At 29.2% G+C, this 23,736-nt stretch overlaps 2 protein-coding genes across 2 annotated transcripts; one reads left to right on the forward strand and one right to left on the reverse strand.

Annotated features, from left to right (window-relative positions):
- Positions 1–12,820: 12,820 nt before the first annotated feature.
- LOC114178455 (methyl-CpG-binding domain-containing protein 11-like) lies at positions 12,821–17,685 on the forward strand. The gene is made up of 3 exons (XM_028064373.1): positions 12,821–12,910; positions 13,058–13,194; positions 16,503–17,685. Exons 2-3 carry the CDS (start codon positions 13,075–13,077, stop codon positions 17,370–17,372), a joined length of 990 nt encoding a protein of 329 aa, XP_027920174.1. The 5' UTR covers positions 12,821–12,910; positions 13,058–13,074; the 3' UTR covers positions 17,373–17,685.
- A 317-nt stretch (positions 17,686–18,002) lies between these two features.
- LOC114178456 (thylakoid lumenal 16.5 kDa protein, chloroplastic) lies at positions 18,003–20,158 on the reverse strand. The gene is made up of 4 exons (XM_028064375.1): positions 19,702–20,158; positions 19,016–19,155; positions 18,588–18,660; positions 18,003–18,448 (listed from the first exon to the last, which is right to left on the reverse strand). Exons 1-4 carry the CDS (start codon positions 20,048–20,050, stop codon positions 18,339–18,341), a joined length of 672 nt encoding a protein of 223 aa, XP_027920176.1. The 5' UTR covers positions 20,051–20,158; the 3' UTR covers positions 18,003–18,338.
- Between the last annotated feature and the right edge of the window lie 3,578 nt (positions 20,159–23,736).

Genomic DNA, 23,736 nt, shown 5'->3' on the forward strand with positions numbered 1-23,736 from the left:
TAAGACTTTGAACGAGAATTAAAAGAAATATAAATAGACGAGACACCCAACATAGAATATCTTCCTTACAAATATTTCAATACACTTTTACTAAAAGAATTTCATAAATTAAGAAAGTAAAAGAAATATCTCTTTAAATAAGTACTTCAAATCTTAAAAAAATTGAATTATTTGCTAAAGTTTTTTTTTTTGTTAAAAAAGTTAAACTTTTTTAATATTGTTTTAGGGGGAATAGTACCATGACCCCATTTTTATGAAAAGTTTGAAAAGAAAATAAAAGTTGTACCTGAAAATTTATTTATTTTTATAAACTTTACCAAATAAAATCCCGAAAAAAAAATCTCAAAAATGAAAACGGAACCACATAACATGATAAAAGATTCTTCTTCGTATCATGACCACGTTTGATTTCTCCTTCAAAAGCAAAATCATTATCTATTTTATACTCACCTTGATCCCACCTTCAAACTTTGAAGTTTTGTTGGTAGCACCAACTAACTTTTGAACGTGGCCTTCAACGTTAGGATGGAGGGAAGAAATAATATGGAGATTTTTAATTCTTCAAATTTACACAAAAAAATTATGATCCTCATAAAAAGATATGTTCATTCCTCACCTCAATTGATGGGGCACTTGTGTTCATACAATATTTGATTTGGTAACATGTCTGTTACTTCAAACTCTCAAATGTTTTTATGACCTTTGACCAAATTTAATGTTTAATAATGCCTCAAATTAGGTTGCCTCCAAAAAAATAATACATGTAGAAATAAATTATCAATGTTTTACACAAATCATAGAGTTATCAAATTTTTGTTTTCAGTTTTTTAACGAGATAAAATGTGTATCGATGTTAGAGAAATACAAGTAATAAAATAATAAGTAAAAAAAAGTGGATGATTGATTTTATTTTGATGAAAACCAATGAAAAATAAAAACAAATACTTGAGGAAAACAAAAATCATAAAATAAAAATAAGTAAATATTAGAATCCTCTTAATTCATGTTAGGAATTCAAGTGTCACTCTAAGTTTTATATTGGGTAAAAATGAGAAAATAAAGTATTATATAAACTCATTGTCTTAAGGTTTTGAGTTGAAAATAGTATCAATGTATTTTGTGATTGGATTTAAATCTCATTAGTGTTGTATCTCCGATATTGGATCTCTCCAGAAAACCTCCTCTCCCTAAAGACCTAACACTTCCATTATCTCTCAAAGTTCGGTAACGGTTCAATTAATTTAATTTTTTGTTTTTGTTTTGCTCTCTATTCATTGAATTAACTTTTTATTTTTATTACAATGTTAATTTCACATTTTTTTTTGTGTGTGATTTCATTTAGATAATATATTATTTAAAAATATAATTTTTAACTTTATTAAATTAAATCATTATTATGACACATATTTAATTATTTTTATTTTTCCTAATATATTTTACTAGTTATTTATTTAATTAATATTTAAGATAATAAAAAAATAAATACAGATATAATATTTTTTTTATAGAAATGAATATAAGACAGCACTTATTAAATATACAAGTTAGAATAAATATAAAATTGTATTAATAAATAATACAAGTTAGAATAAATATAAAAATCATGTCTTCTTTTTTCCTACTCCTTTCTCCTACTTACCAAATAAATAAGTGCAATGATGCTAAAATAAAAATATTATTCCTTATTTAAGTTACTAAATACCAGTATTTAGCCTTTATACTTTATCATTTCAACGCCTACCCTAACTGTGATCATTTTACATTACAAGGATCAAACTCAAATGTTGTTTGGGAAATTTAGGAGCTAAGATAAGATTTTTTTAATAATTAATTGAGTATATTATCTTTTCTTTTTTTAAGATAATGATATTTTGACTTACTTTTTTATTCATTTTTAACTTATCATTTCAATCATCTTTCAATTTTTTATTTTAATTTTTTAATTGTATAATGTAATTACTAAAAATGATTGGAGTGATAAATTAAAAAGGAGTGAAAAAAATAAGTTAAAATATAATTATTCTTTTTTTTATCATGGTGTACCACTCTATTACTATTGGAGTTCAGTTGCCAGAATATTTGGTGTCGTCCAACCATTTTTTAAGATAAAGATAAAAATTATGGTTTCTATAGATCCAACAACGACCATACTTTCTATGATTTTTTTTTATAGAAATAGCATGGTTTCCCTTTAATTTGACCCACATAGCATATTGCATATAAAAATTACTTATATAGCACAGTTTTGATTTGCAAGTGAGAATTCGATTTTAAGGGACCCGAATTCTAACCTGTTATGGTTCATTTTTTTTTAATTCCTCAAAATTTGGTTCCTTGTTAATTTTTATCATTATTCAAGTTACATTTTATTAGAAAAATCATCTCTTCCAAAGCTTTTAACCTATTTAATCCTTAATTTTATCTTATTTTTGTAAATAAATACATTTTGATTACATTGATCTAAATATATCATTAATCTCCATTTTTGTATCTATTTATAGATTGGAAGCTTTGTTCCAAAAATCCAGATAAATGAGTGATCCGGAATAGCAAGAAGAAGAGCAAAGATGTCAACAGGAAGCGTCTGGCGACACAAAGCCAGCGCCAGGCGCAAGAGGCCGTCACCGTCAGGCGCCAGCCAAGCGCCACTATCGCTCACCGCCTAGCGGAACCTGGACACCGTCGGGCTGTAGATGCAGAGCTTGCCCACTGTTTGATAGCTAACGCCTGGTGGTGAGAGGCTTCCGTTAGGCGCCAGTTTTCGCTGATGTGTCAAGTTGATCCTTTTTTCTTCTGTTTTCGTGAGGGAAAAATCATCTTTGGCACTGGGAGGCGCGAGCAAACCCGTTTTGGAGAGCTTGTAGGTGTGCTAGGGCTTGTGGGAACGGCTCCTTCTTCCTCCTTGTATCTCTTTCTCTTCCATTTCTTCCATTTGCAAGCTTGAGCTCTCCATGACAATGGAGAGCTAAACCCATTTTTGTTGGGGTTAGATGTAGCCACTGCACTCTTATGTAATTGCAATGCTTTGAATTTATAAATGCCTCTTTCATTGAATGCTAGTCTTCTTGTTTCTTCACTTAATGTTTGCATTGATTTAGCCATCCATTGCATGATTTTTGGTTCATTGGGTGTGGAAATATCTTTTGATACCTTGATTTGGAACAAGAAAACTCAATGGAGCTTACCTAGGAATGGGGCTTGACCCATTGGTTGTATTAAACCCTAGTGCATAAAGCAAATTTGCTTATTAAGAGTTCAAGGAATTTACTCTTAATAAGAAAATTTAGGCTCAATCCATTAAGGAATTAGGGTTTGAGTCAAATTGTGGGTTAGCATTAGCATATTAAGGTAGAGGATGTGAAATTGTAGTTGCATGAAAGCATAGTTGGTGAATTCTAACCCCGACAATATCAATTCATATCATTTCTAATCTTTTCCATTCACTAAGTGCCTCTAACTTCCAAAGTTCAATTTTAATCATTTATGCAAAATTTAATTTCATACAATAAACTCAAAATATGGATTCATTATTTAGTTTAAATTAGTCACTAATTACGCAATTATTTAGTATACATGAGTCTCTTAGGAAACGATATCCCGCTCTTTCCGGTTACTACTTACGCGACTTGGTACACTTGTCAAAGTCATAACACCTAGGAATTCGAATTCTAACATGGGTTAATTTTTTTCGTTTTTTTTAAAATGATTGAATTAGAATTTTTGAAATTTTTTTAAAGGAGATAAATTTCAAAATTTAGATTGATTAAAATATTGTTAAACAATATTGTTTTAAAAATAAAGTCAACGACCATTAACTACATTTATTAAACCTAAAATTATATTGAAAACAATTATAATTAAACAAATTTTAAAAAGAAATATCGAAATTGCAAATTTGTAAAAAAATAATTTAAAAATGAAGAAAATTACTAAAATAATTTAAAACCATTTTATTATTGTATTTTAATTAATTTTTTTATTTGTTTTTAGTTTATGTAAAATAAGTAACAATAAAAGATAATAATAAAAGATATACCATTGAATTGAATTAAGGATAAATTTATTGAACACAATTAGAAGTACAACATAAAGTAAGTGGTTCTATGTGGGTCATCTAAGTGCAGGGTTGTTAAGACATGATTTATTGTGTGTCCTTCAGATCTATAATAAGAACATTTTTTTTATTGTCTTTCTTCCCTAATGTTCATCTCAGTCCTAATTCTACTTGATTTAGGACGACCCTTCTCACTCCCAAACCATATTCTGCATTCACCATCAAAGTTATACTATGGAGGACTTCTTAGACAGACAGGCATCACAGATAGTCCGTATGGTTATGAACTATACTTTAGATCAGACACTACTGTGATGATGTCAATTCCCCACAATTTCACCTTTGATGAGCTTCAACACAAAATAACACAGAGAATAGATTGTGAGAGTCGTTTCGTAATAACTCATATTGACTACCTTCATCCTGTGAGGGTAATCGACAAAAAACTTATCCATGATACGGCTGAAATCAAAACAGATAGTGATGTTGCACAAATGATCAAGCGGTGAAAACAAATTCAACATTTGGACCCGTCTGTGACACATCCTAACACTTGGTAATATATTGAATTGTTCATCCCAGCAACATATTTACGTCCACCTAATAGAGATCCATGTTGTGTGAAATTTAAAAATTCATTCCATCAACACTAGTTTAGTTAGTTTTATTTATAATTATATCAATTATGGTACTTGTAATGTCTTTCAATAAATAAATATATTTTATGTTCAATTATACTTTATGAATTTCAATTAAAAAACATATATATTACAAAAACAAAATTTCAAATTAAACAAAACTAATTACTTTCAACCAAAATTTTAATTGTTTATTTATTAGGATATTTAAAAAAAATTAACTATATATTTAAAGTTAATAACTACTATTTTTATTTCACCATATAACAATAAATGTTACATTATTAATTTGTGTGAAAAAATAAGCACTTTATTAATAAAATTCTTATAAAGAAATCAAAGTACAAAAATATAAATAAAAAATAAATTCATACTTTCACATACTTTTTTAATCTTAAATATTTAATAAACTTAAAAAAATAAATAGTACAACAACACCTTAAACATTATACATTAATTTTTTTTACTTTTGTTACCTCTATTATAATTCATAATTTTTTTCCAAATTCACTATTATAAAAAAGATTACTCAACAAATTAAAAAAAATATTAAATTTACTTTTATATTTCTAAATTACACCTAAAATAACTTAATACACAATACTATATCTATTTTTATCTCAACAAATTAAAAAAAAAAACATTTATTTTTTATTTTTCCAAATAACACTTAAAATGACTAAAAACATAATACTAAATTTATTTTTAATTATATTTTTTTAACCTCTAATCAATATTTTATTTAAAAACGAAAAATAAAAAAAAAATACACCTAAATCTATTTTTTCAAAAAAATTCAAATATCCTAATTCTAATTCATTTTAAAAAAATGTCAGAATTTGAATTCTAGAACCAAATTCTGAATAGAAAATTAAAAAAAAAAATTGTAATTAACAGGCTAGAATTCGAGTTCCTAGAACCGAATTCCCACCTGCGAATCAAAATTGTGCATAGGTAATCTTTATCCACAATATACTATCCTCTTAATAAAAAAAAAAAGAAATTGTGTGTAAAAAAAATATACTTTCTACACCTCCCGTGAGTATACCTCTTTTCTTCTTTTTTACATTTTATTTTTCAAATGTTGTTTAACCACAAATTTTCCTTTATTGTTCTCTAAACCTTTGCATCTACTTCTCATCTTTTTTCTTCTTTTTTTTTTTTCTGAATCTCCATCAATAAACACACACTGCATTGCATATATGTTTTTCACTAATGCACCTCTCATTCACTGGCATCCCTCACCCACTCTTTCAACACACTCTCAAAATTCTCATTACAATAATATGCACACAATTTACGTGAGAATAAAACCCTCTCTGGAAATTTTCTGAAAAATGGTTAGAAAGGTATATTTAACAATATTGTCTATTTTTTTCCACTTTATCATTTATATTATCACTTTCCTCCTAAACATTTTGTTCCTTTTATTACCGTGCGGAATGCATACATAAAGCATATGTTGGATATGTTAAAGATATCTTTGAATTCTCTGTTACGTGTTTATGTTAAGATTTATATTATAAGTTTCTGATATTTTTTTTATTATATTATTATTTGTTGTTTGTATTTTCTCTTTATATACAAACATGTGTAAATGGATTTATTATCATGTTTTCAATAAAATATTTTTCTTAAATTTTCTTTTATTTGTGTTTTATCAAATACTAACACACTAACATGAACTTTTCATATATTATGCCATTACTTTTCCTTTACTGTTTTACTCGTGACAAATTTTGTTTCTTCTCACCGTTTGTTTTTTATATCTTTGCAAAAAAATTAATGTGTTTATTTTTTTATATATCTTTCTTTTGTTAATAACAATTATCAATAGTGGAAATTGAAGAAAAAAACAATGTGTTTATTTGTTGTATATATGTTTCTTGTTGATAGTAATCATCAATCATGAAAATCTATTGTAAATTTTTTAGCAAGTGAAACATGCTTATATATAAAATTAAAAAAAAATACAAACAACAACAAATAATAACGTAATAAAAAATTATAATATAAAACCTAATATAAACTTATAACAGAAATCTTGAACACCTTTGTATAAGAGGAACATGTTTATGCCTTGATTCATAGGTGGATTGTGATCAAGTGGGGTTCTCGAAAGGAATCTGGGAATTAGTTCTTACAATACAATGGAGGTTTATATAGGAAAAAGAGGTATAAATGCATGGATAAGGATAATTGTATTTGTCATGATTTATTCCTTATGGTTACGTACAAAGAGTATACAATTTATAACACACAATATTGTTGTGGTTTTACACCATGGCTTCAAGGTGTGTAACATTTGTGTTTGGGCCTTTTTTTTCCTATTTTTTAGGAATTTCTGTGGGCCTTTAGGAATTTCTTTGGGCCTTGTTTTTGGTTTATGTGCTTATTATTTTGGTCTTAATTAATTAGATTAATATGTAAATTTTGGGATTTGCTATAAGTGCAGGTGGACTCAATTAAAGTTTACTGGGTTAATTTGTTTAATTTATCAACTCATTTATAATTTAGATAATCAGGTTAGATAATTAAAAAATATTATTATACCTTTTATCATCAGGTTTTGAATTTTTATAAATTAACATATATAATAATTATTAAAATATTGAGCTGTAAAAAAATGAATCATACATACATGTATCTAACGTGTGGTGTGCTCATAATACTCATCTGACAATATGACAATGTTTATATGTTTTTTTACTTTAAATTGTGTATTTATATAGAAAAAATTAGAAGATGGATTATGTCTGTTATCATTGGGATTGATTGAATTGAACAAGTTTTTGAAATTCACAAACTTTCTATCTATTTAGATGAAAGTTAATTCAATAACACAACTCATCAAAAAGCATAACTGATTTATTTTGAGTTGAAAAGGTTAAAGGATAGGTTGTAATAAGTGAGCTTAGAAGATTGTTTAAAGAGTAGAAATGGTTTTATAAATGATGTTTGAATATTTTATTATAATAAAATATTTAATTACTCCCATGGTCTTTATTTTTGTTGAGAAGTGTCCAGTCACTTTTTTAGTTTTTTTTTTCTCAATTTGGTCATCACTTGTTTAATCTGATTTAATTTGATCTTTATTTTTTTTTTAATTGATTCAATTTGATCATTGTCGTTAGTATTTTACAAATAATGATAAAATTAGTGTTACGTGTCAATTTGTAATTTTTTTTTTTTACAAGTGCCACTTCTAAAAGTGTTAATTAGACCAATGACCCTTTGACTTGTCTCATCCTTCGTTAAGACCCCCTTTAAGGAAACCCCAAATGAGAGGAGACAAAATGTTCATAATCAAATTCATAACATAAAAAAAATGCTCAAATTATATATATATATATATATATATATATATATATATATATTCATATGTGTATATAACATGTTGTATGTAACTATATTTAAAATTGTTATAAAACAACATTTTTTAATAAATATTTCTTAAAGCAATTTTTTTTTTTTGTAAAATTAGTGTTTTGAACCTCTTTAGTATTTCCCATTTTTATGAAGATTTATTGAATTATGTTTTACCTTTTAATAGTCTATCCCCTTTAAATAATTTCTAGTTATATCTAAATAATACGAAAAGATAAATAGGTACATTCATAAAAGAAGAGGAGATTAAATATTTGAAAAGAAAACACATAAATGTTTATAGATTTGTCTAAAAATCTGAAGATGATTGGATAAAAGTGAATATTGAAGAATAAGCAAGAAGGAAAAAATATTGGGTGCGAAGAAAGAAATAATTAAGGCAAATTTGGCAATGAAAAATTCTACAAGAGTAAAGGAGATAGGAGATAGGAGATAATGATTTTGATGTCAACTATTCATTAATACAACCTAGTATTGGAAGGAGTGAACATTAAAATAACTTTTTTACTTGAAAATTTGGAGAAAACCATTACATTGAATAACTCTGGGGTTTGTTGAAGATTAAGAAAATGTGTGTCACTTGTGAAAGTTTATGTACAATTTAGACAAATTTAATGACAGTGGTACAAAAGAAATAGCGATTCTTTGCCAGTGAGCCAGTTTATTACTAAAAGATTTTTTGAAAGTGCTATATCGATTAGAGATAATGTTATTTCATAATATATATAAGTGAGATGCAAATCTTATTTTACAAACTAATTTTATAGGATTAAGTTAGGCTTAAAACTTTACTTTTGACAAGATTACATATTTTTTTGTTAATTTTATTTTGATTTTGTTTTTTAAAAAAAATACTTACAATTTTGTTATTAAAATAATTTGTAAGAATTTGTTACCAATTTTATTTTGCAAAATATTTTTCACACAAAAATTTATAAGAAATGCTTACAAATTTTATAATTTTGTAGGAAATAATTATCTACGAAAAATTACTCATTAATTAAAATTCTTAGAAAAATAACAAAAAAACCGTCTTTTCCTACAAAAGTTTATAACAAATTTGTAAGAAAAATCCCATGAAATATAAAAATTCTAGTGGTGGTTCCATATGAGCATATATGATAGGCCCGTCTACATTTTGATAAGAGAAAAAATGAGTATGGTGTTTTTGTTCTTGAATGTGGATGACATCCTTATAAATAATCAATATAAAGATGAGACGAAGTATCTCAGAGAATAAGTTCAAAGTTTGAGATTAAAGATCTTAGTCCCACAATAAGATGAATACTTGGGAAAAATATACAATAAGATGAATACTTGGAAAAAAATATACAAAAAGGATTAGACAATTGGAGTGTTATGTCTATATTAGACAAGATGTTTGAAGAATGTTGTTACAATATTTAGAAAGCATGAATTTAAAGATGTATGTACACCTTTGGGTAATCACGTAAAGTTCTTGATTAACCAAGCTCCCAATTTTGGGAAGAGAGGAAAGAGATGAAGGTTATTACATATTTCAATGGAGTAAGGTATTATATATGAAATGGTGTGTAGCAAATCGCACCTGACACATGTTTTTGTTACGATTAACATGTTCATGACAAATCATAGAGTGTTCATTAAGAGACCTTGAAGTGGGTGATAAAATATTTGAATAGAATAATATCGTTTAAATTAGTTTATAAATGATATACCTTTAATAGAAAAGTCATAGAATGGATTGTAAATGTTAATTATTCAAGGAATGATGACAACTTAAAGTTGATGTATGGATATATTTTCACACGATTTGGAAACGCAGTTTGTTGGAAAACCATTTTTCAATTGGTAGTGACTTTATTCATTACTAAAGCTAAGTATATTGCATTCACATAATCGATCGATGAATGAGACTTTACAGTAGAAGGGGATGATAAGAGACATGAATATTCTACAAGACTATGTGACTATTCATTGTGATGGTCAAAGTGTCATGCATCTAAGTGATTATTAGATACATCATAAGAAAATCAATGTTAGACTTTACTTTGTCAAAGACATTGTTGAGTTTGTGGATGTCAAATTTGTAAAACTAGCTCCAGCATAAAATCCTGCAATTATATTTACAAAGTCTTTACTAAGGATGACAACAGGATGGGACGGAGACGAGTTTCGCTATCCCGTACCCATCCTTGTAGAAAAAATTCATCCTCATCCACATACCTAAATTCAACGGGTATCAAACTTTTGTCTCATCCCTATCTCTATCGGGTAACAGGTATAATCTCGTACTCATACACATATCCGTTTTCTTACTACTTCAATATAAATTTTAATTAAGTTTTATAAAATAATAAAAAATTATGGTAAAGGAAACATAATATTATCAAATATTCAATATTAGGAGCATAATTGTTTCTTCGATATCAAATACTTTGAAATAAATTATAATTATTCACATTTTAGATTAAAATATCAAATAAAATTTTATGAGAATCAAAACATTTATTAAATTCGCAAATATTAATGAAACCTAGTTGATAAAATTTAAAAATATTTAAAAAAAATATAAAATGAAAACAAATATTCAAATTAAAATATATTTTAAATATTTGTTTACTTCAATTTTTTTAATTTCTAATGAAACTATTTTTTATAAACTAGTAAAAATTATAATACATCACTCGATCAAAATGACACAAAGAACAAATAATAACATTTTTTACATAGATCTTATATCTTTTGAACTCCAATATATCTTGGATGGTGATAAAAAAATATTCATGGCAATTACATTCAATTTTTATATTGTAGTAAATAAAAGTTATTTATATAATTATAATGAAAAAATTACAATATGATTGATAATGAGTTAGAAAATAAAAAATAATTAGATAAAATAAATTGAAATAGATACATGATGAAAATAAACAACAAACAAAAATATTAAAAAATTAACAAATGTGTGTCTTAGAAACAATTTGAGAGACTAGTGAAACAAATCACACAAAGAAAAACGAAAAACAAATGTATAAGTAAAGATATGATAAGATGAAAAATACCTTAGAGATCTAAGCAAACTTTTCAAATATCAACATATATACTCAATGGTCGAGAAATAACGAAAATTGTTTTAGCAAAATAAAAGAGTTATTCAAATGAAACATAAATGAATAGTAAAAAGTAAATAATTTTTTTTATATTATCTAGTAAATGAAAAGTTTATGCTATTAAACACTTAAATTAAGAGTATTAAACATTCTTATGTGAAAGGAAGATATATAATAAATAAAAATATGAAAAAATAATAGAAATATTCAAATGTGAGACATAAATTTTTTTTTAATTGGCATACATCATTTTAACATAATTACAGAAATGTTATGATAAGATGAAAAATATATTAGAGATGCGGATGATTTTCATGACAAACCAAATAATTAGAAGAAATAAAAAATAGAAAGTATATATATATATATATATATATATATATATAGTTACTTAATTAATTGTAAATGTTTTAATAATTTAAATGAGGGCGGAGATATGGTGTGGCAGAGATATGACAGGGACAGGTATTATAGCGGGGATATGTACATTTCCATATTCATCCCGTACCCAATTGAGCAAAGTCGAGGATTCCCCATACCCATACCCAGTCAATGCAGGGAATTTCCGTCAAAACGGGAACGGGTTCGGATAATACCCACATGGACGAGTTTATTTGTCATCTCTAATATTTACCAAAGTCGATATTCAAACATGACTTAGAAATTATCAATTTTTTGTTTATAAATAAAACATGATATGAAAGTTTAATGATTGGAAGTGGATATTATGATATAATAACTATACATCATAAATGAAGAAGACAAGATATAATTTACTAAAGAATATATAATAGTCTTAAATTTAGTTATGTATAGAGAATATCTGAAACTACATATGTATACCATATATGTTGTGTTGTCATGATTATCGTAAATCCAACATTGTTAACATAGAGTGTTCATTCATTCACAATTGTTCAAAATATTTTTCCTTTTTATAAAAGTAAATAAAATGTAAAACTTATGAGTTTAATATTTTTGTTAAACACTATGTTATAAGATATATAAACGAAGTCATTTTCTTCTATTTGGTAAGATATATAAAGAAAAATGCAGATTGAATGGTTGTAACATTCCCAGTTAAGATACAGTTTGATTAAAAGGAAACATTTTTTTTATGTGCCAAATAAATACGTACCAAAAGTACAAACAAATTATGGTTTTAACTTTTAAGATCACAACATATTTTTGTAATAATTTTTTTATATATTCTTTAATTATTATATTAATTTGACTGATACTGGTTGCACCGAACTCAACTACGGAAGAACCTTCATCAAGACATTTTTCATTTTTTAGTTGAGTGTGGGATATAAAAAGAAAGGTATTAATCAAACTGATAAGAGGCGTGTCTAAACGTAGTTGAAAAAAATTGGAAGCCGAAATAATAATAAATCAAAAAATTAAAAAGGAGATTCGTGGGACAGGTGGCACAAAGAAAGAAGGCTGTCACGGTTGGAAGTACCCAACACAAATATCCACTCACAAACTCTTTGTGAGAGAACCATATTTTTGTGTCATCCTCCAAGGTGTCCCTTCACTGCTTAATTTTAATTATAATTATTGCAATAATTAATAAATAATTAATAAATAATAATTAAGCATTAAATATTGTAATAAATAAATTCAATCCCTTTTCTCCCCTTGTAATTCAACTCTTTCTCTCTCTTTAGGCACACAACAAAAAGACCCAATTCGACTCCAAAACACAACCGAAATCAAAACAAAACAAAGTCCAAGTATTTTCTTGCTCCCTCTCGCGTTTCCTCATTTCCTTCAATTATTTTTAAAATTATCCAAAAGACTTTACAAATTACAAATTCTATATTACTTTTCCAATTTTTGGTACAGTGCCTCTTCCTTAATTTTCTGATTTTTTTTGTTAGGGAATTGTTAGGTGAAAATGGCAAGTTCAGTGGAGAAGGAGGTTGGCGCTGCTGGTGCTGGTGCTGATGTTGGTGCGGGTGCAGGGGAAGAACCTCTGTCGTTGGAACTTCCTGCTCCAACTGGTTGGAAGAAGAAGGTTCCACTTCTGATTCCTTGTCTTCCTTCTTCTTTGACTATTCAATTTTTTTTTGGGAATTCGTGTTATCCCGTGCCTTTTTGTGTGTTTTTACTGGAATTTCTGTGGGTTTCGTTTGTTTTTGTGATTTGTGTTGCGTTGTGCTGTATGGTACCCCAACCTAGGGATTTTATTTTCTCTTTTTGTATTTTACTTGTTGCTTATCGAATTGTGACGCGCTGATTACTTATGCTGCGAAATTCGCCGCAAAGGTTCGGGCTTTTTGTCTTCTGAATTCGTAAAGTTGTCTCTCTGCTGAGTGTTGAGTGGCATGCTAGGGTTTTCTAGATGTGTTCTTTGTTTCTGTGTAAGGAAAGGGATTTTGATAGGTTTGAACTGTGTATCTTGCAAAATTCCGTTGACATGTTTATCTCGTGGCATTTCTGTAGTTTTGGAAGTTTCTGCAAGGGGTTGCATTAATATTTTTTGCAGTTTACCTGTAGTAAAGATTTTATTTATTTTTTGTCCAAAAAAAAAGATTTTATTTATGTCGTAGTTACAAGAAAGTTTCCTTTTTTTATAGCTAATAACTGTGACCGAAGAAGTTTGCTGCCCATGTATCACTGCAATTTTGTGCAAATATATTGTGCCTTACTTTCTGGAATTTTCTTTGTTTTTAGGTTTTTTGTTTTTGGACTTGATGTCATGGATATCATGCTATTTACTTCATTGTTACTGTTCTTGGTGTTTATATATCATTGATTTTTTTCTTACACATTTGGGCATGGAAACTCCACGAAGTTTGACTTATTGTTTATTGGCAGCTCCATTTGTTCTAATTGATCTTTTGTTGCTTTATTGTTGGTTCACTTGGTTGTTTTTATTTGATTTATTCAGTGATAGTATTAGGATGTGCAGCGTTTACCAATTAACTTCCTTTTTCACAATCATAGATGAACTTCTAGTATTTGCTTTTTAAAACAACGGGAAAACTTGGTTAAGTTGAACTACTGGTGAAAAGACATCATTCTACATTTTCTAAGTCTCTTTTCATTAATATTCTTTCATGGGCAATCATGCTTGTGTTATTCTTGTCTCAGTATCAGCTTTCGCTGCTTAATACCCTCCTGGTTCCCCAAAACTAAAGCGGTGTGAAAGGAGAAGTGGCAGAAATCATAAAATATCTTAAGATATTTCATGTTTGAGCCCTACATAATTTCTCATTCTCAAATTTTGTTCTAATGCTTTTATAGGGTTCGTTAGTCTGTGATAGTGAGCATATTCTCTGGTTTTCCTTTATCATATTTTTTGTTGACTGTGGCTCTTTTAATACATTGCATAATTTGTTAGACTGAAAATATTTGGTTTTGTGTGTCACAGTAGATGAGGTTGGACTCCAGGATTGTGAGTGAAGTTATCATTCTCCATTTCACAAGATACCTTTTACACGTTACCATTGTTCAAGAAATATGAATACTGAATAGTTTTATTTTTGTATCGAAAATCAGGATCACCTGCCAAGTTCTTAACAAACATTCCTCCCCGTTCCCTTAAAGTAGGTGAAAAAATGAGTTGCTGAAATTATAAACAAATCTTGAATAATTTAGTGTTAGAGATCCCAGTACAGTTTCTTGTTCAGTTCTCAATTTTCCCCCCATCCTATTTAGTTTTAAGGTGTTCAGCTAAAACTGTCGCAGACTTAATGGTAATTTAGGATTTATTTTGTGTGGTTCTTAGCTGGGCTCTGGACATTTCAACACTTGTGGTAAGGAAGGGATCATATAGCTTTAAGGAAATAGTGCAACTTCTGTGTTAATGTATTATTTGCAACAAAATCAGCTTAATCCGGGATTTTTGGAGCTGTTATGCTTCCTTGTGACTTTTAAATCTGCTTATTTCCTTGTATAAATTTTACTTCTTATACTGAATACCTTATTTATATGATGCTCCAATCATGCCTGGCAATCTACATGAAACATTTAATGTTACTTTTGTAGGTGAAGCTTTAATGAGCCTGAAAAATCATTTTATGAATATTTTTTTCCAGTTGTTTACATTCATTTTTATTACTTTCTTCTTTGAGTTGTCACTTTTCTTTATGAAACATATCTTTCTTACAAAAAAGTAGTTAAAATGTCATCCACTTCTGATTATTGACTGGAAGAAAAGTAATCTGGTTTTACCATGTAAAAATAATCATAATATTATCAATATCATGTTTGCATCCATTTTTATGATGTTATGCAACAGTTCTGCAAATTAACCCCAGGTCTTTCTCTTTCTTTCTCCCCCATATTGTACATCGTAGTAACCCACCGTGTAACAGACTATCATATTCTTGAAGTAAACTGCACTGATTTCCTGAGGTTTACAAAACATCTAAACCTTTACAAAATCTAAGCAATCACCTCATGAAAAATATTACAGAACACTTATTGAGAGTTTGAGCTATCTAGTTGTCCTCCATTAGATCATTGTGGAGATACTGGCATTTATTATAACTTGATTTCATATATAACAAGTTATTGCATATTTTTGGGGTGATCTAAGGCACAGAAGGAATCTTGAGGGCTCAACCTCCCTACAAACTCTGAAAATAAACAAACTACAAAAAGGTCTTTGTATAATACAAAACTAGATAGGTTTTTGTGAGTTTTGTAAGGAGGTGTTGTCACCTTATTCCTGAAATAAACCGTGGGTCCTTTCGCTGCATGATATTGTCTGTTTACTTTCTATACTGCAATTTTAGATTAGTAAATGGTTCATATACAGTCCATATGTGTGCATTTTGTTTTTGTTTATTGGTCACAGTATGGGCCTCGGATACTTGCCTTCACATTTTTCGTCTCCACCGCACCATTCCATGAACTTTCACTTTTCCCAGGTATAGCCTGAATGGAAGAATTAAAGGGGGAAAGAAAAGCCTTCTGACTGGAAAAGGTTAATTTGGTGCCATGTTACTCTTTTCCTGAAGTTTTAACAGTAAAACTGCTAGCTTATAAATAACAGCCTGTGATGTTTAACTAGCCACATATATGCTTAGAACTGTAAAAACATTTTTTGAAATAAAGGGAACAAGAAAACATAATCAAGTTTTGTCAAGGGTTTAATTTGCTATTAAAATAATAAGTTGTGTTTTAATTGCATTAGTACCAAATACGTTAGTGTAATGTTATTGTGATATGAATATTGCACACTAGGGATTACCTGTGGAAGTCAATAACATAAACAAAAATCTTGTATGTATTAAAGTTGCTATGTATTACTGCTGTTAATTTGTTGTGTGTTTAAGCATATAAGATTATTCATAAATCATATTTCCTTTGCAGTTCTTTCCGAAAAAGTATGGAACCCCAAAGAAAAATGAGATTGTATTCACTGCTCCAACTGGAGAGGAGATCCACAATCGGAAGCAACTGGAGCAGTATTTGAAAGCACACCCTGGTGGCCCAGCTGTATCTGAATTTGATTGGGGAACTGGTGAAACCCCAAGAAGATCAGCAAGAATCAGTGAGAAGGCGAAGACTACTCCTCCCCCAGAATATGAGCCCCCAAAGAAACGTGGCAAGAAATCGCCAGCTTTGAAAAAAGAAGCTTCTCAGGAAGATGAAAAAGATGAAACAAAAGAAGTGCAAATGGAAGAAGCTGATGAAACTAAGGATCATAAAGATTTAGAGCAGGAAAAAAATGTTGTGGAGGAAAACCAAGATGAGAAGAGAGTAGAGGATACAGATGGCAACGAATCCACTCATCATGGAGAAAATACTGATAAACCTAAGGATGATGAAAATTTCAAGATTGCTGAGGCAGAGGTACATACCTCAAAAGAGAAACTCGAGGACAAAGTAGTTGAGGGCTCTGAAGTTGTTCAGAGTAAAGATGAAGAAAAGATTGAACAGCCACTGGAGGAGACAAAGAAAGATGATGGAACTGATGAGAAAAAGGTTGAACTGGAAGGAGAGAATAAGGAGGAACATAGTAAAGGTACTCAAGTATCTCAAGTGAATGATGAAGAAAAGGTTGGACAGCCACTCGAGGAGTCAAAGAAAGATGATGGAACTAATGAGAAGAAGGTTGAACTGGAAGGGGAGAATAAGGTGGAACATAACAAAGGCACTCAAGTGAATGATGAAGCACATTTTAAGGTTCATGATATAAATAAGAAGGCTGAATCAGAGTTGACCGAGAATGGAAGCTGAACTGGTTAGGTGAAACACCCAAATAAGGAATAATAAACTTGGGTTCTCTTTCTCTTTCTGACCCCATTAGATCGGGTATGACCGTAGTTTTGTTGTGATGTTATTTATCTGATTGTTTATTGAAACTATAGACAATTATAGAGTAGTTCTATAATGTACCATCCTTCTATGTGTTGTAGAGACGTGTAGCTTCTAGTTCCCTTCGTAAAGTTATGTTGTAAGATACCTGTATGTGATGTGGACCTGTAATCGTGTACGATCGTGAACCCAAATATTTCATTTCTAAATTGTTATCTCAGGATTTATAACGTAATTTGCTGTTTACTGCCATTTGTGCGGGCTGAAAGATCGGTCCAATTTACGCTGCAGGTATTATATTTGCATTATATTACTAAACCAACACATCATGAGAGTGTATTTATATAATCACAAGAGTTGTGTAAATTATTTAAAGGAAAAGGCTCTGCTTGTTCGTGTAAGAGTACGTATGGTTTCAAAAAAAGAGCAATAGTTGTAACAATTAGCCGCGAATATGTGTAGTGTTGCTCATGACCCTCGGCGTATTTTTCTGCTCTTTTAGTGACCAGAGAAGGGGTGGTAAAAGTAAAGATGGTGCAGTGAATAACAAAATAATCAAAGAATGATTTTTTATTTGACCCAAACCACAATTTAATTTTGGTCTTCCTACATCAACTTGAAAGCCTTTTATTTGTGCCGTCTGTTGAACAAGAAAAAAACATTTAAGTTAAATTCTCGTCAACATCAAAATTGCAATTTTGCGCAAGACTATTCACACTCAAGCCCAGAGATTTTGAGCAACGAATGATGAGTACGTTGGAATTTTGTAGTGGTGATGGATAAAGCTGAAATGAGACTGCACCAAGACACCAATTAGGTGACCCAGACGAGAAGTTAATGTATTTAACAAATTTTGAGATGAGATAAACTGTGTTGTAGTAGCTTCCATCAAAGCCCTTTAAGCTGAACAATCAGCCCTGTCAAGGAGGTCCACTTCTCAAAAGCACTGGCCGAAGACACAAAGGCAATTTTGGACGACTCAACATCATTCTTAGCAACTGCCACAAAATAAAAAATACAAATAAGAGTTAGCTTAAGGCAAAGGATCTCGTACCCACCATTTTTAGTGCGCCCTGACTCTTAATTACATAAACCTGAATAAAAAAAATTACTTGTGTTGTGTATGAAAGTTGATACCTGATGAAATCAATGAAGCTATGGAGGAATTGAATGTGTCAACCTCAGTCTTTTCTTCAGGACTGGCACTCAACTGTTAAAAAGATTACCCAGAAACTGTAAGATATCCACTTAACAATATTTGAATAAATAAGTACAAAAGTTCAAACTTTTAAATGGAGATTAAAGAGTATATTCCAATATTCAACTTCATTGTACCTCACACACAAGGAGGAAAAACTACTGCAGATTAAGTGATTGACAAAGAAAATAGATGATTGATGTTATCATAGCAAAGTACACCATCTACGAACTTCTGATAGGATCACACTAGTATGGTGATAATAGTGGTATAACTGCAACTGATTAGTAACTGACACGTTTTGCAAAGGAAAATTTCATACAAAAGTGTTCATAAGGACTTCAACTACTTGAAAAATCAAACTAACCTTATTCAAAGCTATATTAGCTTTCTGGACCCAATCAGTATCAGTGCCACTCCCAAAGACAGAAGCGGCTTTAGGTAGATCATTGTTTTCAATTGCTTTACCAACTTCACTCAGTTTATATACCAGATCCTGAAGATACCCTGCAAACATTTTTCAATTTTTGAGTTGCTAAGTCACTGAGGGAAATTGAGCTGGCTGAATTTAACAGTTTAGTGAAAAAGAAGGCAGCCTAAACATTTTCTTTTAGTACTACCCCTAAAAGACTGCTGTTTTTGGTACCATGAATGGAACTTGAGCACATAAGTACAAGAACAAATCAATAGAAGTTCATCATGTAAGAGAAATAAGAGTTCTATCTCACACTCTTACGTGGTCTCTTCAATGTGTGCACTTTTGAGAGATTTTTGTTCGTTCACACCCTCAAGAATTAGGCTCAAGTACTTCACTGCTATAGTTTGCAAACTCTAAACTTAACAATATAACATTTATTTGCATTCCAGAGAGAACAGAGTCAATCAATGAAAGGAAAGAGCCATGAAAATGAATTTCAGGTTCAGGAAACACATAATAGGGCAAACCAATAATGTAAATTAGTGGTCATCTTTAGGTAAATTTGAAAGTACATCCACATTCACCCGATAATGTGATCTAGGGAGAAGTAAGATGTGAATTTTGCAGGATCAGACCTGTTTCTTTGGTGGAGGATTTGATCACACCTTGTCTTTCAAGTCTCTTTTTCCTGTCCCTCTTCACTTTTTCCAAGAGCTCCTCATCATCATCTGCTTCAAGTATAGCTGCATGAGAACCCTCACCAGCAAATGAAAGCACAAAAGTGGTGAGAAAACTGATGGATAAGCCTCTTTTGGTCAGAATTGGGGGATGCACTGATGGCTGATTAACTGCTCTGCAAAGTGTTAATTGCCTTTTCACACTACAATTGATGGAGCGGTAAACTTGTGATTGTGTTGCCAATGACAAAGAAGGTGATGATGGTAGACAGAAGGGGTGTGCAGTTGGGAGAAAATGTAATGCCATTTTTCCCTTTCTTTTTTTGCCTCTCTACCCTTTTTTCTTTTCCTTATTTTTCTGTATTTTTTGGCCTGAAAATGCAGAAGGCATTGCAAGTTGGAACCTTTGAGGATAAGGTTGTTGGATTCTGTAATCAGATCCAGTCATTTTTTAGATTCCGAAGGGTACTATGGTAATTGAAAAGTATCCACATAATCGACTACCATTCATGATGGCATGGTATCTTCCAAATTTCAAGTGGGTGAAATTTCAAGGTTGGAACTTTGACTGTGAAAAGTTGGCTAGTATGCATCTTGTTCCATCAATTATTAATTCATTACCTTAACCATATGAAAAAAAAAAAGGATTTAGCTTAAAGCTTCATCAAAATCAAGTATAAACAGTAATGAACCGTACGAGAATGGGGCATGTTCTAGAAAGTTCTTTATCCATGCTGGTTTCTCAAGCATGTATTGTAGTTAGTAACTTCCATGGTAATTTGGTTTTTGAATATTTTTTACAGGGTCTGAAGATAAAGCACTGCCCCACAGAAAAGTGTGCTTCGCTAATCGTTAGCACCTTTTGAAATGAATAATATTGAGAGAATACGTAAAAAGCAGATTCTCCCTTACGTGGGATGAGAACAATCGTAGAGCCTAAAAGCTACTTTGGTTGCATTTTTGCGTTATTAAACGAAACAATGGAGTTCCTAGACAGCTCTAAAGGAAGTCATTGTGAATGTTATCTTCATCACATCACTTTTTCACACTGTCCTTACTCATTAAGTGAAAGGGGAGCCATAACACTGTTAAACCTCTTTCTCTACTTCGTTTTAAACACCACTTTTATGCTCATCATTCCTCGCATTCTAATATTTTAAACTCACTCCACCTTCTTAAATACTCTTAGTTTTTTCTTCATCTTTTCTGTTGATCATTTGTAATTATAGTATATGCATAATTATAGTGTGCATGTCAATATATATGTATAATGTTTTAGCTTTGTACATCGTTCTTTTTAGCTTTAATCTAAAGTGCTAAAATGTATCCCCAATCAAATTGTTTCAATAAATTGTACGGAGAAAAGAAGTAGGTACAGGTGGGATCACACATTGGATAGAAATTTAAGGCTTTTAAGTCTTGACTTTCCAGAAAAGCTAAAATAGCTAACATTAATTTCACACCATTAGACGTTCTTAACACTTTCAAGTTCTTAACCTAACAGGTTTATGAGTTTTATTTATTTATATATTGATATTTTATTTATTTTTAATATAAGAATTTTAGCTCATCTTAAATTTTTAATTGTTTTTTTTCAAGAATAAGTCTCTTTATATTATATAATATCTCCTTTGAAGCATGATAAACTATATCTCCCTTATAAGATTGGGTTTTTTAGAGAAAAAAAAAATATTCAAATAGAGCGTGAGTAAGTCTATATAAAAAGTCAAATAAACATTTTCAGTTCAAAATTTTAAAATAATAACTTTATGATTTTTTTTGTTATATATTAATTATCTTACTTATTTTTATCTTATATAAATTTACAACTCAATCTTAATTTTGTAACGCTGTGTTCGGTCATAAGCGAGTACAGTCCATTGGAAAAAGTTGCACTTTCACTGATTTCTTTAGTATTAAATGTTGTTTTATGTGTACAATCTGACTCGAGTAAAGAAAATAAGACACGTAATAATCAATAAAGATGCGATCAACAAGTATTGCTGATCCATGACACCAATAAGAACGTACGTGGTGTTAATGTTGTTATCTTTTTCTTTTCTTTTCTCTTTTAATCGTTGCCCCAGAAACTTAGAAGAAAAAAATGTCAAGAATGCTTTTAGGCAGTGACAACACTTTGGTTCTTTAGAGTAACTGTTCACTAAAAAGGTTGATGAACACAAATGACAAATGATTTTCATGTTATTATTATAATAATTACATGAAAAATGAGCACTCAAGTCATGTACCTTCCTTTCTCCCAAGTTGGCTTGCTGGCTAAGTTCTTGACAATTTATTTATCAAATGCCAAAAATTGATCTTCACATATGACCTCCTTTCATGAAATTAAATAAATAATAATATCTTCAAATTTTATATCCTAAAAGTGTAGAACTAAAATAATAAGAAAACTAAATTAAAATATTTAACTAAAAATCATAGTAGATTTAACTATAAGTTTTGAAGAGTTGCACACAGACATATATTATTGCTATTTAATTACAATGAAACAAATTCTTTTACTGCATCAATAATACTTTGTTGCATAAGCCTTAAATTTTATGATCTCTTACGTTTTGTGTGATTGCCGATTTTAAACATTCTCTGAAACATTTTTGGAAAAAACAAACATCCACTAAATAATTTATTCTAATAATATAATATTATATATTAATAGTGTAAATAAAAATGTTAAATTTTAAATTATCAAAACATATTTTTATTAAATGTCAAATATCCTAAATAAATCTTATTTCAAGCAAAAAATCACACCAAGAAGAGTATCAAAGAAGTACTTTTTGATTTGATGCCAGGAGTTGGGACGTCCTAGTCTGGAAACAATAATATAATAGTATACAAATAGCTCTAAATAGTTATATTTTACTGTCACAAACTTTTATTAAACATCATAAAAGAAATTCTATCATCTTTTTATTTATGTTTTTACTAAAGAATATTTTTCTTTTCATACAAAATAACAATAATAATTTATAATTATATATAAAAAAATTTACTCTTTTATATTTATAACTATTTATTTTTAAATTATTTTGTGTAATATAATTATTTTTTTTAAAGACTAATAATTACTTTTACATCTTTTTCATAAAATTACTTTAACAGTTATTTTTTCTTTTCATTATTTTTATTTTTCTATTTATTTATTTTAAATGTAATTTATTTTATATATTAATTTAATAATATTATAATATTATTATCTACTTATATTATATAATATAATATAATATATTTAAAAATCCGGGCACACAAATACAATAACACTGTGTTAAGCTGGTGTTAATAATAGCTTTTCAAAATTTTCTTTTAAGGAATACACATAATAGAAACTAGAATTTAAAATAAGAACAAAAAAAACTGATGAAGATGGAGTGGAGTATCGGGCATCAGAGTGTGTTTTATTTTCTTAACATCTGGCATCATATTCATTGATTCAGAGTTGGATTGTCACGTGATTTTACAATGTTAACTGGGAGAGGTCACGTGATTTTGTTTCTGACAGAAAATGGAGTTTACCAAGTTACCCACAGAGCGAGTGACAGTAGCCAAGGCTAATAATAGGCTATATAACGCGTTTGCATCACTATCACACCGTCACCAGTCCACACCGTTGATCAACTTTCACTCGCGCTCTCTTATTGAGTTAACACGCGCTCAAATGAAATAAATAAACTTATTTTTATTTTTTTCATACGAAGGAGAAAGGAACAAATAAAATTATATTATATTAATTAAAAGATTGTATTGTGTGAAGCATTATTTTGTGAAAAGGATTAACATTGATACAAATAATGACCATTTTTCTTATATCCTAATATTTAGATTGAATTGGAGTTTTTTTTATTTTATATTTTCTAATTTAATCTGATTTAAATTTATGATTCATTTCCATACATCTTAAGTAATTAAATAAAATACTATTTTTTTTTTTAATTTTTAACTAAACAAGCCTCAAAACTAATATTTTTATTATTA

Source organism: Vigna unguiculata, chromosome 3 (genome assembly GCF_004118075.2).
Source record: "Vigna unguiculata cultivar IT97K-499-35 chromosome 3, ASM411807v1, whole genome shotgun sequence".
Classification (NCBI taxonomy): domain Eukaryota; kingdom Viridiplantae; phylum Streptophyta; class Magnoliopsida; order Fabales; family Fabaceae; genus Vigna; species Vigna unguiculata.

What these genes read in the sequence shown, in the direction of transcription:
- LOC114178455 (XM_028064373.1), top strand. Translation starts at nt 13,075, where the DNA reads ATGGCAAGTTCAGTGGAGAAGGAGGTTGGCGCTGCTGGTGCTGGTGCT. An exon ending in CAACTGGTTGGAAGAAGAAG is followed by an intron (nt 13,195 to 16,502) that starts GTTCCACTTCTG and finishes TTTCCTTTGCAG; the next exon opens with TTCTTTCCGAAAAAGTATGG.
- LOC114178456 (XM_028064375.1), bottom strand. Translation starts at nt 20,050, where the DNA reads ATGGCATTACATTTTCTCCCAACTGCACACCCCTTCTGTCTACCATCA. An exon ending in ATCCTCCACCAAAGAAACAG is followed by an intron (nt 19,156 to 19,701) that starts GTCTGATCCTGC and finishes AAATGTTTGCAG; the next exon opens with GGTATCTTCAGGATCTGGTA. An exon ending in AGCTTCATTGATTTCATCAG is followed by an intron (nt 18,449 to 18,587) that starts GTATCAACTTTC and finishes ATTTTGTGGCAG; the next exon opens with TTGCTAAGAATGATGTTGAG.